General features: G+C 54.9%; 2 protein-coding genes across 4 annotated transcripts; one reads left to right on the top strand and one right to left on the bottom strand.

Moving 5' to 3' along the window:
- The first annotated feature begins 1383 nt into the window (after window positions 1-1383).
- RAB3A (RAB3A, member RAS oncogene family) lies at window positions 1384-6514 on the top strand. The gene is made up of 5 exons (XM_033134447.1): window positions 1384-1546; window positions 2665-2892; window positions 3967-4085; window positions 4666-4790; window positions 5648-6514. The coding sequence occupies exons 2-5, from the start codon at window positions 2665-2667 to the stop codon at window positions 5836-5838; spliced, it is 663 nt and encodes a 220-aa protein (XP_032990338.1). The 5' UTR covers window positions 1384-1546; the 3' UTR covers window positions 5839-6514.
- Window positions 6515-6569: 55 nt separating this feature from the next.
- Window positions 6570-9762, bottom strand: MPV17L2 (MPV17 mitochondrial inner membrane protein like 2). Of its 3 annotated transcripts, XM_033134444.1 has the most exons (5): window positions 9454-9755; window positions 8506-8676; window positions 7713-7789; window positions 7445-7572; window positions 6570-7241 (listed from the first exon to the last, which is right to left on the bottom strand). In XM_033134444.1, exons 1-5 carry the CDS (start codon window positions 9638-9640, stop codon window positions 7106-7108), a joined length of 699 nt encoding a protein of 232 aa, XP_032990335.1. In that variant the 5' UTR covers window positions 9641-9755; the 3' UTR covers window positions 6570-7105. The 3 variants fall into 3 exon arrangements, with proteins under 3 accessions (XP_032990335.1, XP_032990337.1, XP_032990336.1); XM_033134446.1 differs by lacking the exon at window positions 8506-8676 and having other exon boundaries at window positions 9454-9762; XM_033134445.1 differs by lacking the exon at window positions 6570-7241 and having other exon boundaries at window positions 7441-7572; window positions 9454-9760.
- Between the last annotated feature and the right edge of the window lie 2288 nt (window positions 9763-12050).

Raw genomic sequence — 12050 nt, 5'->3', positions numbered from 1 at the left:
CTCCGCAGTGGGTTCGTGGTACTTTTATAGTCCGAATGGGGAAGAGGGACAAAAACGTTACCCTTAGAAAAAATGCAAGCAGAGCGGGAGGGACGACCTCACATTTTCAGGGCGCTGGGAGCAGGCGTGGGTTGGAGGGACGGCCTCCAAGCGCAGTTATTCTGGTCTCTCCCGCGCCTCTGCAGCTGGCAGACTTTTTATAAACAGGACGAGCCCCTCCCCGCCGTTTCCTCTTGGGAAGGAATCAGAGGGATCCGGATTCTCCTGGGACCACGCGCACTCGGGGGACCGGAGGGAGTTGGGGGACAGGGACCTGGTATGGGAGCCAGGGTCTCGTTCTCCCACCCCCCGCAATTCTGACTTTTCCTCCTCAAGATTTTTGGGGAAAAACGCTGGAGAATCTCAGCCCCCAAAATCTCCACGTTGAGTCTTGTTTCCCCAGGATGGAGGGAGTGGGGGTCTCGGCGGCCCTGTCTTTAATTCAGGAACCAGGGAACGTTGAATTCTCTTCCAGCCTTGCATCTTTATTGTTAGGTCTCTAGGTATCGCTGTTACGCTCCCTGTTTCCAGGTGTTAGGCGATAGGTCGTTTTTCTGTCGTTGTTCCGCCTTTTCTTTGAATTTTTTTTCTGGAAAATGGGGCGCAGGGAAGCGCAGGGTTCTTGGAGCGTCCATCAGCTCCTTTCCTCCTTTTCTGGGAATTGGTGGGGAGGGGTTGCCCTCTTGATGGCTATCTCTTCTTTCATCTCAGAAACAGTGTGGTGCATCTACCAGCCCGGCCCATTTTGGGGGTCTTATAGCTCAGAAATTGGTTTCTATAGACCCCTATTTCTTCTTTTTCTTCTTTTTGTACTTATTTATTTTGAGCCCCATAAATAGGGGTCATGGAGCAGCTCTCGACCTCTGTTCCTCTTTTCTGAAACTGGGAATAGGTCACAGAATTCTGGTTTGAGTGGGGGACGCCGGAGTGTCCAACCTGAACAGGCGGGGGCGGGGAAGGGGAACGCCCCCTGAAGATCCCGGCTCAGCCAAGGCCTCAGCCTCTCGTCCCTTCAGTCACTAGGGAGCCACCATTGGACACAAGGAGGAAGGTGATAATTTTTGATTGGCTACTTGGCCCGTCGCTCGAGTTCTTAAGCCAGTGAGAGAATGACGCGCAGCCCCGCCTCCATGACACTGAGGAGAGGCGGAGCCGGAAAGCTATCCTCCCCCTCCTGCAACGTTCCCACCCGTTACTGGATGCGCACGCTGGGCCCCGCTCCATTTGTGCGTCAATCTGCGTGGAAGCCCCGCCCCTCCTGGCTCTGCGAGCATCAGTGGGCCATAGCTCCATGCGCGGCTCCGCCCTAGGGTGGTGTCACGGCTGTATCTGCATATGAGGCCCCGCCCCGCTCTTTGCAGGACGTCACCGCGGACTGCAGGGGCCTGAGCCGCTGCCACTGCCGCCGCTGCCGCGCAGCCCCACATCAGCTCACTGGGGGCCAGTCACCACTGCTGCCAAAAAAGTCGCTGCCGCTAGAGTCACCACCGCATCGGTGCAAGGCAAGGTGAGCTCCCGGGCGGCCCGGTGCGCTCCCGCTGGGAGCACCTAAATAACCTTCATTTGACTGGTGGGCTGGAGGGGATGGGAGACGAGGTTGGGGGTACTAAAGGGGGGAAGGATGCGGTGGTCGCGGACCTGGGGAAGGATAGGGCTCTGGCTCCCCTACTTGTCCGATTCTCACCCCCGTACCCCCCCACCCCGGCTCTGCGGCGGAGGGGGAGGGGAGGCGAGTGCCTTGCGGGAAGCTGTGCGTGCGCGTGCGCGGGTTGTGCACACGCGTGTGCGCGCTCTTCTGTGCCGGCGGGTCTTTGTGTACCCTTGCGTGTGTTCCTGGGTGTGTTCGTATAACCCCATAGGGACTGACCCAAGTGTGTGCCTGCTGCACGCGTGTGGAGGGAAACGCGTGGATTGTGTGTGTGCGTGCACAGTCGTGTACATATGTGCACGGGGATACTTGACCGTGTGGGTGACGTGTACACGCCTGCATGGGTGGAGGGCGCCGTGCGCACGGGTAGGTTTGCACATTTGTATATGCGTGTCAGTGCGCAGGCAGGTGTCTGCGTCTCTGTCCTGTGCGCCGACTATTCGACCCTCATATGTGCACTCGCCTGTAAGGGTGAGTGTGTGCCCTGCTGTGTGCACGTGAGCGTGTGCACGCTCCGCCCCTATCATGTGATGCAGCTGCCTCAGATTGAGCTCTGCCAACCTGGGGGCCTGGGGGAAGAGGGGCTGCAGACGTGTATCCCCTCGTGGACCATCCACGTGTGTACGAGTGTGCACGTGCACTGGTTCTCGGTTCTGAGAAACAAATGATTGATGGTAGGTCCTGGCGGCAGTCGTAGGGTTTAGGGTTACAGCTAGATCTGGGGTGCAGGCCTGCTGGAGAGGGCTGCAGGGGTGTCCCCATCCCCATTGCTTTGAGCTCCTTCCTGAACCCCTCACCCCCACCTTTCAAGGTCATGCTCCGCCCTCTGCCTTGGGCTTCAGTTAGTACTGGGGCTTCTGGTGGGATGAAGGTAATCTCAGCATGCTAGTCCCTCTCTGTGGCTCTGGTGTTCTCTACATCCCGAGCCTGGGAATGGCAGGGGACCCTTCACATTAGCCTGTGCCCTGCACCTTTAGATGGCGTCAGCCACAGACTCGCGCTATGGGCAGAAGGAGTCCTCGGACCAGAACTTTGATTACATGTTCAAGATCCTCATCATTGGCAACAGCAGCGTGGGCAAGACATCCTTCCTTTTCCGCTATGCAGACGACTCCTTCACGCCCGCTTTCGTCAGCACTGTGGGCATCGACTTCAAGGTCAAGACCATCTACCGCAATGACAAGAGGATCAAGCTGCAGATCTGGGTGGGTCCAGCTGGGGAACTCCCAGCTCCATCACGCTCCCTTCCCAGAAAAGCAGCCCCAGCTTTGCCTATCTCATTCTTGTCTAGATTCATTCATTCATACACTGGGCATGTATCAGGTGCCTCCTATACACCAGAGGCACAGAAGAGAGCACCCCTGCTCCTCCATCAGAGCCTAATAAGTGCTCTCCAGGGCTGGGGAGGAGACAACGCTGGGTCCTCTCCTATTGGCAGGAGCATGAATGGGCTTGGTGCCTCACTTCCCCCATCTGCAAGTTCTTCCATATGTCTGACGTTTCACCAGATCTTGGTCCCCAAACTCATTGCCAGGTAGAGGCACAGGTACCTCCTCTAGGGTTGCCTGGCTGCTTCCCCCAACCACAGAGGCCTGAAGGAGCCTGTTAGTTCCCAGCCCTCCCAGGGCTCCCATTTCATGCAGGGTAAAGCCGGCATCTCTCCCTGGGCCTCGGAGACCCTGCCTGGTGTGTCCTTGTGATTCTTCCCCCCAGTCTGTCTTCCTTCATCATCACCTTAGCCTCCTTAGTGATCCTCAAACATAGTAGGCGGTCCCACATCAGCATCTTTGCTCTGGCTGTGCCTTTTGCCTGGGTTGTCTTTCCCCTGATCTCCACATATCCCCTACACTGCCCAGGCCGTCTGGCTTTATTTTCCTCCTCAATCCTTATTGCCCTCCGACAGAATATTTTTTTCTTTTTACATGTTTATTGTCTGTTTCCTGCACTGAGCTGTCAGTTCCACAGGGGCAGTGATTTTTGTCCACTTTGTTTACAGTTGTGTCCCCAGTGCCCCAGTGCAGGGTGTGGCTGAGGGCAGTGTCCTATACACGTGTATTGATGAGAGGGAACAATTCTGCACGTACTGAGCTCTGTAGGATGATTGAGCACCAATTCTCAGTGCAGGCCAGCTGGCTGGCTCTTCCTGACTTCCTGTGTCTCTGGGGAAGCCCCTACTTCTCTCTGGGCCTCAGGGGGGCTGGACTGGACAATCGCAGAGCTCGTTTCCACTCTGTGGAGCTTATGTGTGTGTCCTCTCTCATCCGTCTCCTCTTCCATAGGACACGGCGGGGCAAGAACGGTACCGAACTATCACCACAGCCTACTACCGGGGTGCCATGGGCTTCATCCTCATGTACGACATCACCAACGAGGAGTCCTTCAATGCTGTGCAAGACTGGTGAGCACACACCTTCCCCCTCAGACTGTGTTCTGAGCTGGGCTTGGTGCAAAGCCTGGGGCAAAGGCTGATGAAGGAGCCCCAGCCTCCTGGTAGAAATGTGAATGACAATATTGGGGTCCCAGACCTGCTATTAATCTATAATCATTAAAACACGGTGTCATTGGCTCAAAAATAACAGGAAAAAAGGATTTCAGGTGGAAAAATGAAACTATAAACATAGGAAAAAACCTAGAAGGGGGGGTACAGAAAATATAAGGACAATTTGCACAGGTTGAAGGACATAAACATTTACATTTTCTGCATAAAAGTAATGATAAATTTTAAGAAAACTTCTGATTTTGCTGAAGGAGAAATTCTTCTCTCCAGAGGCAGAGATCTGGGAAGGATGGGAGGCTGCTGGAAAAGTGGGGTTTCCAAAGCAGGGAACCACTGCAGCGGAGACACAGAGAGTACTCTTGGCAGAACAGAGGCTGGAGGAAGAACTGAACCTGCCGTGTTCAAGGAATAATGAGTGGGGTGAGGAAGTGGAGCTCGGCTCCTCCAAGCCCTAACCTGCCCCTGTGGCCCCCTCCTCCAGGTCGACCCAGATCAAGACCTACTCTTGGGACAATGCCCAGGTGCTGCTGGTGGGGAACAAGTGTGACATGGAGGATGAGCGGGTGGTATCATCGGAACGCGGCCGGCAGCTGGCCGACCACCTTGGTGAGTGCCCGGTGGGGCTAGACACCTGCAGGCTAGAAGAGGGGCACTGAGGCCCTGAGAGAGGAGGGGACACACCCACGGTCTCTCAGCAAAGCCGGATGGGGCCTGGATTCCAGTCTAGACAATTTACATTTTCTGCAAGGTGGACCTTGATGGATGTGTGTAATTCACTCTGCAGGAAGTTACTGATTCATTCTGATACCTCACTGCCCAACTTTGTGCTGGGTGTTGTTGGGCCCACAAAAGGCCTCCGGTTTTGTGGGGGTAGAGGGAGAAGGACCTGGGCTGGGGGGAGTCCAGCGGGGAGCCAGGCTTTGCCTGGCATAAGTAAGGCTTCTTGGACGGGGGAGACACTGTACCTGGTACTTGAAGAAAGGGTGGTCCTTCAGGGAGAAGAAATAGTTTGGGCAAAGATCCTATGAATTTTGGCAAATAGTCTTACATGGCTGCAACATGAGGCTCACTGAGTGGCTGGCTGATCACGCCAGGCCTGACCCTGTGAAGAGTGGGGACTGTTCTGAGGGCAACAAGGAAGGAGAGTGTGAACAGGGGAGGGCATGGCCGGATCTGAGTGTCACATGCCACCAGGGTCAGTGCCTGGGGCTGGGCTGAGTGGTGGGGAAGAGAGCAGTAGGTCTTGCCAGGGCCCTGGGGACAATAAGGAGACAGTTTTAGGGTCAAGAAAGGAGTGCAGGAAATACAGGGCTGAGTCAGTTCACTGTTACTTCCCCTGGGGCCTGCCAGTGCCTTTCTGGTATGGTCAGCACTGGGACTCTCCAGGTATTTCTGGCCTCAGAGGATCGTCTCTGGGAGTGGGGGGGGCCCAGGGTCTTCACCCGTCCCTTCCCTGACCATAGGGTTCGAATTCTTTGAGGCAAGCGCCAAGGACAACATTAATGTCAAGCAGACCTTTGAGCGCCTGGTGGATGTCATCTGCGAGAAGATGTCTGAGTCGCTGGACACGGCCGACCCCGCGGTTACGGGCGCCAAGCAGGGCCCACAGCTCACGGACCAGCAGGCGCCTCCACACCAGGACTGCGCTTGTTGAGAGCTAGCTGGCCCATCCTGGTCCCCATCCCTGCCTCCCCCCAACCCCCCCCCCCCCCGTCCTCCCCCAGGCCTGACCTGGACGCCCCCCACCCCTGGCTGTGGGCGCGAGACCCCTGCCCCCGACTTAGCCCGTCACCCTTATTTATTATTGTAGCTATTTATTTATTTATTTATTTATTGGAGATGTCCACTGGGGGCTCGGCACCCCACCCACCCTGTACATATAGCCCTGTCCCCCGCTCTGCCGTGGCGTGGCGTGGCCCCTCGAACTTACCACTCACCCTCCTCTCCAGACCTCACCTTTTTAAAAATTCACCCCCCATCAATAGTTCTCGGTTTTTAAGAGGGACCAGATGATACCCGAGGGCAGGGTGACTGGATGATGGGAGGTAGCCAGGCCTGCCAGACCCTTGGCTGCGACATGGGGGGCTGAGGCCACAGTGGAGTCTCAGCATGGACCACAGGGTGGGTCGGAACTGGGCAATGGCCCGCCTGGCTCCTGGACCCCCAAGGTTGTACCTTTTTTCTTGGAGGGGAGGCTGCTGTGGGTACTCAGCACCCTAGGACCCCCCGCCCCCACCAGACCCATCTGATGTCATGAGTGTCAAATGTGTCCCCAGTCCCCCAGGAGATGTCATGACAACACTACACACACCCAATAAAGCAAATGGACAGTGCTGTGTCCCTATGAGTGCCCCCTTCCAGCACTGGCGTGGTCATCCACAAGACTTTCAATTACAGATGGAATTTAATCGTTTCCACAGTTCGTGACCAGAGCATGACACTGGCGCTGCCTAGCCCTGCCTGAGGCTCCAGATCCTGGGGGCCAACTCCAGGCCAGGCCCTGCTCCGAGGGGATGGGCGATGTCCCCACCTTGGTTCCAGGGCCCAGAGCCCAGTCCACAGTAGTGCTGAGGGGTTGGGGCTTGGGACTGGCTGGGTAGCTGGGGCCCAGTGCTGAGGATGGGACATCCTGGTCCCTGAGGCTCTGGGTGAGCAGGGCTGGGGGATGACTACCCAGCTTCATGGCTTTGTTCCAGATGGGGAAATTGAGGCCTGGAAGAGGTATCCCAGCCAGATGCCCACGAATGGGGGTGGGGCTGGGACTTGGCCCAGGACCCTAGCCTGGCCTGCTTCAGGAGCCCATTCTCCTTACTGCCCAGGCTGGTGGTCAGCTGGAAGTCAGTCTTGCCCAGTCTGGCATCCAGTTGGGAGGCAGGGTAGCTCAGTCTGCATGTTGCCCAGGGGCACTCAGCCAGGTGGCGTTAGGGCACCTGGGATCTGTCCTCACAAGAGGGTCTGGCCACATGCTGCATTGGTCCTTCAGGCTCCTCTTCATGGAGCCCTCCTCCACCTGTCTGGGGGCTGGGGTCAGCCTCACTGGAAAGATGTGGCAGGGACCTGGCCAAGGTCCCATCAGATAGCTGAGAGGGGCTCGGTATTCATCCTGTTGGTGATCAGCTCCCCACCCACCCACTCCAGGGTGCATGTTGTCAAGGGCACAGGAGGCCCCCACGCTGGAGGATAGCTATACTGCCATGTGGGGCTCACATGTGTGGCCCCTGAGGAGTCCCCTGGGAACCTGGTCCACCCACTGCGCTCACCGGTACTTCAGGTAGGAGAGGTATGTGTCCCAGCCCAGTGTCAGGCCGTTGATGTAGGTGACTCGGAATTGGGGGGGCACGAAGAGGAAGTTCACCAGCTGCGCAGCGGGCCACACGCACCAGTCAGCCTGTGGGGAGGTGCAGAGTACAGTAAGGGATGGGCCAAAGGGACCTGGGTGGGGCCTGATGGCTGCGAGGGGTGGGGCAGGATAGATGGAAGAGAGTGGGGAATGAACAGGATGGGAGGCGTTTGGGAGAGTACGCCCACCTTGTAGAATTCCCAGAATTTGTCCCGAAGCTCCTGGCAGCTCTGGTCCAGGGTCTGGCCCTCTAGGCAGCCAAGACCTGGGAAGAAAATGAGCATGTCAGAAGCTGGTGAGTCCCAATAATGTAGTGGGCGGGACCCTGAGGGACAGTCTCCCAAGCTGAGGAACCAGGACATTTAAACGCTTTGCAGTAGGAAGGGCGGTACAATAGGGTGGCAGATGTGAGGAAACAACCCTGAGCAAGTAGGTCCCAGTGAGGGAGACAGGTTACAAAAAAACACATACCAGGAAGGATGGAGACACACCCTTCCTAAGGCTGAGGCTGTTCTATTACCAGTCCTGGGGGATGGGAAATGGGCAACTTTCTTCCCAGAGCTAAAAACTGGGATGATTCCGCGCCATCAAATCCTAGTCTCACTCAGCTCCTCTTCCTTCAGCCTTAGAGTCTTTGCATGGGCTGTTCTGTTTCTCTGGCTGCTGGTTCCTATTTCAAGTCTCAGCTGAGTTCCTCTCCTTTAGGAAGCCCTCCCAACAACCGTCTGGGGCAGTCCCATCAGACAGACACTCTCCTCATCCCTCCTACATTTAGAACCATTGTCTGTGATTCTGCCATTCACACCTACACCTGACCCACTGGGTCTCTCCTGTCACCACTGTGACCCACACTCCAGTCCAGGGCCACTCACACAGGAGGTACATCAGAAATGTACCTCTGCATCCTTCTTAACACAAGTCTGGCTTTGTCCCTCCCAACCTATGAGGGTTTGCAAAGCCCAAGCTCACCGGGCTCCTTACCCAAGAAGTACCAGACACCCAGCATGGGAGAGGCCACCAGCTGGTCCACAAGGACCTTCCTGAGGATGTTTGGAAGGCCACGGAGGCCAGACGCAGGGAGCAGGTGGTCCAGCCAGAGGTACCAGTAGTGCAGGAAGGGGCCCATGCTGCAGCCCACCGCAAACATGCTCGCTGAGGGTAATGCAAGAATCAGGGGGGCCACGTAAGTCCAGCAAACCCCTCAATCCACTCCCTCCCTGGCTAAGACCTGGGTAAACCTGACACCCTCCCAGAGCCCACCCAGATATTCTTCCATTACCAGCTCCACCGCCAGGCATTATTCCAGGGCTCCTTTTACATCTCACCTCAACCCTTCACCCTGCGAGGGTGTTCTACCTTTGCCCTGCTTTTCAGAGGAGAAAACCGAGGCACAGCGGGAAAGGAATTTTGGGGCCAGGATGCTCCCAGACTACCCCGGGTGCAGCCTCCCGTGCTCAGTGCTCGGTCCCTCAGTGCAGGTGGGAGGGAAGCGCCCGAGGGGGTGGGCGGTGACGAGACCCACAGGATTGGAATAGACAGAAAACGCTGGTATGGGAGGGGATAGAAAACGCTGCTATGGGAGGGAACAGAAACCCAGGGGGTGGGAGGGGACGACTCAGAGGGTGGGAGTGGAGAGAAACCCCAGGTATGGGAGCGGACTGAGACCCGGGCTAGGACGAGATGGAGACCCGCAGAAGGAATAGGACAGAGATCTGGGGTGGGAAAGGGACAGGTTATAAACACGAGTGAGAGGGGAGATCCGGGGGCGGCTGTTAGGTTCTAGGGTGCACGCGGAGATCAAGGGTCCTGCCGAGGACTAAGGCCACAGGGTAGGGGGCAGGCCCGCGGATCTGGTCTAGGGGTCTTTAAATCTGAGGTCAGGGTCAAAGGTTCTCCAGGGTTAAGGGCCAACAGCGCCCGTCAACTCACCTGAACGCCGCGAGTCGAACTTCTGGCCGGGCCGCGAGCGGATCTCCCAGGACTGGCGCACGCCGTCCCCGGTCGCCATAAGAACGCCGCAGCCCAGCGTGTTGGTGACGAGCAGCGCACGGCCTTGGAACAGTGGCTGCCCCGCTGCCCACAGGCCGCGCAGCCAGCGTCCACCGCCCGACGCCATCGCGTGCCAGGACCAGGAACCCGCGCGCCGGGGCACCGGGCCAGCGCCCACGAGTCGTGCGTCCCCGCCGCGCCCGAAATGTCCGTCCCGCGCCGTGCTGGCCAATCGCTGACCGTTTGGCTTTCACTTTGCCCACCCCCAGAGGCATTAGCCAATAAAAGACCGGCATCCCATCCTTCGGCCAATCACTGAACAAAGCTACGCACCGATGCTTCCTCGCCTCTTTCTGCGCCAGTCTTACCAGGCCATATTCTTACCAGCTCAGTGGCCAATGTCAGACCACCATTATGCCTGTCGTCCCGCCTCCCACGTTGAAATGGCCAATCTTAGCAAGTTAACACACTTCTCCAGTATGTTACCTGTGCAGGCGTCCTCGCCCCTGTCAGAACAGAAAACAAGAGCGAAACAGTTTTGCAGAGAGAAAGGTTTATTAAAGCGAAAGCTTGATGCACCAAGGGAGCACACTCGGAAAGAGAATGGATGTGGCTCCCTCAGGTTTACAGATTCAGTAGTTTTATAGGTTCTTGGTATTAGGGGCCACCCCTTTTCTTTCCCTTCCCCAAAGTATGTTGAGGTGGATCCTACACCGCACCTGCGCTGTTTACCTACCTGCTACTTCATGCATCGCAGGTCTCATTAGCATCCTAAATCTCTACCTAGGGGAGTATTTCTTATTATCATAATGAGGAAAAGTTAATTATAAGACTGCTCTTTTAACTAATGTGCAAGCGTGATTTTAGCAACTTTCCCTGGACCCGCTTATCTCTTCAGCGATTATGGTTCTGTCCGCTCATTGTGGTTTATTGGCTAGGGGATGTGAGTCAAGGTTCTGCATGACTACATTATGTGACCACAGACTATATTCCCCATTAAGAGATTTTTATTCTCCTTAATCTTAAAGGGGTTGGGTCGAAGGTCTTATCTGAAACTACTTCCTGCTGATAGAGGGACTTTGTCAGGACCCTAAACCCAGGAGAAGTAGAAATCTCTGGCAACCTGATCCAAGGGTGGATACGCTCCTGAGCCTGGTATTTCATTGGTCAAGACTGGCTGGAAACCTTGCACGTGTTTCATGAAACTGTTTGTTGAAGGCTGGAAGAAACAAACTTGACAAGGAGGTTAAATAGACATGAACCAAAGAGCAGCGAGAGTAGGATAGTTATTAAAGGCCTTAAAATGGGTAAACACCAAATAAGGCTGTAGACGGCGCTCTTAATCATCGACCAGATTCTCTTAGGATTCTGTCTCTTGGTTATAGCGATGTAGCCTGGATGTTGGCTTATCGACAGGTCTGTATACTTGTTTTGACTCTCCCTGAGTTGTTAATATAAATGTAGCAGGTTTTATTAAAGACAGCGCAGATTACACCCCTGCTCCGCCAGCAGATAGCCGGTTTATTGTCAAGGACTACATTTGCCAGTGAATCTAAGGAAGTTTGAAGGCCCTGGAGGGCTTCTTATGCTTGGAGGAAGTGCTTTTGCCTCTATTATCCAGTTTAGACTGACAATAGCATATTTTGTTTTTTGAGTTTTATTGTTTTTTTTTTTTACAAAACTGCTGCCATCTGTCAACCACTCCTCATCTGGGTTTCCCAAAGGGGTATCTTGTGGGTCCATTCAATTAGGGTTTTTACATAAGCGTGTTCTAAGACTTTGCTTGCAGCTGAGGGAAGCACAGTGGCAGGGTTTAAAGTCTGACATGCCCTTAAGGTAAGGTCCGGGGTATCTAGCAATGAGCCTGGTATTGAGGAAGCTTCCCTCCAGTTAGCCAGGATGTCCCTTTACTTCTAACATGTCCTGGATCTGATGAGGTGTAAAGACTTTGAGAGGTTGTCCCAAAGTCAATTTGGGGGCCTCCCTGACTAGGAGGGCTATGGCCACTATGGCTCTGAGGCCATCCTTGGGCCATAGGTCCAGTTGTTTTGAAAAATAGGACACTGGTCTCTGTACAAGTCCCAATCTTTGGGTTAGGAGATTGGCCTAGTCTTTTGTGTACATAAAGGGAAAAAGGCTTTTTTTTTTTTTAAATCTGGAAGCCCCAAAGTAGGGGCTCGTTCTAATTCAGACTCTTACATTCTCATAGGCCTGCTAACCAGTTTTGTTACATTGGAGAGGCTCCCAATTTAGACAATAAGTCGTGGCCAATTAGAGGAATGGGACACTCAGGAACATATAGGAAAGGAGTTATAATCTTAGACCCAGTATCATAAATAAAGGAAAAGTAAATTGTCTTACCTTAGGCTGGCCCTCTGTTCCCATCACTGTGCAGTTAGTATTAGAGAGAGACCCAATGGGCTGGACAGAGTAGGTGGCTCCAATATCTAACAAAAATGTAGTTTTTCTACCTGTCATATTGAGGGTGACCGAGGCTCCACTGTTATGATGGCAATGGATCTTTCTGGGACTAGAGC

The sequence above is a fragment of the Rhinolophus ferrumequinum genome, chromosome 18, assembly GCF_004115265.2.
Source record: "Rhinolophus ferrumequinum isolate MPI-CBG mRhiFer1 chromosome 18, mRhiFer1_v1.p, whole genome shotgun sequence".
In the NCBI taxonomy this organism is placed as follows: domain Eukaryota; kingdom Metazoa; phylum Chordata; class Mammalia; order Chiroptera; family Rhinolophidae; genus Rhinolophus; species Rhinolophus ferrumequinum.
The sequence above is the reverse complement of the archived record's forward strand: the minus strand, read 5'-3'. Positions and strand labels throughout refer to the sequence as shown.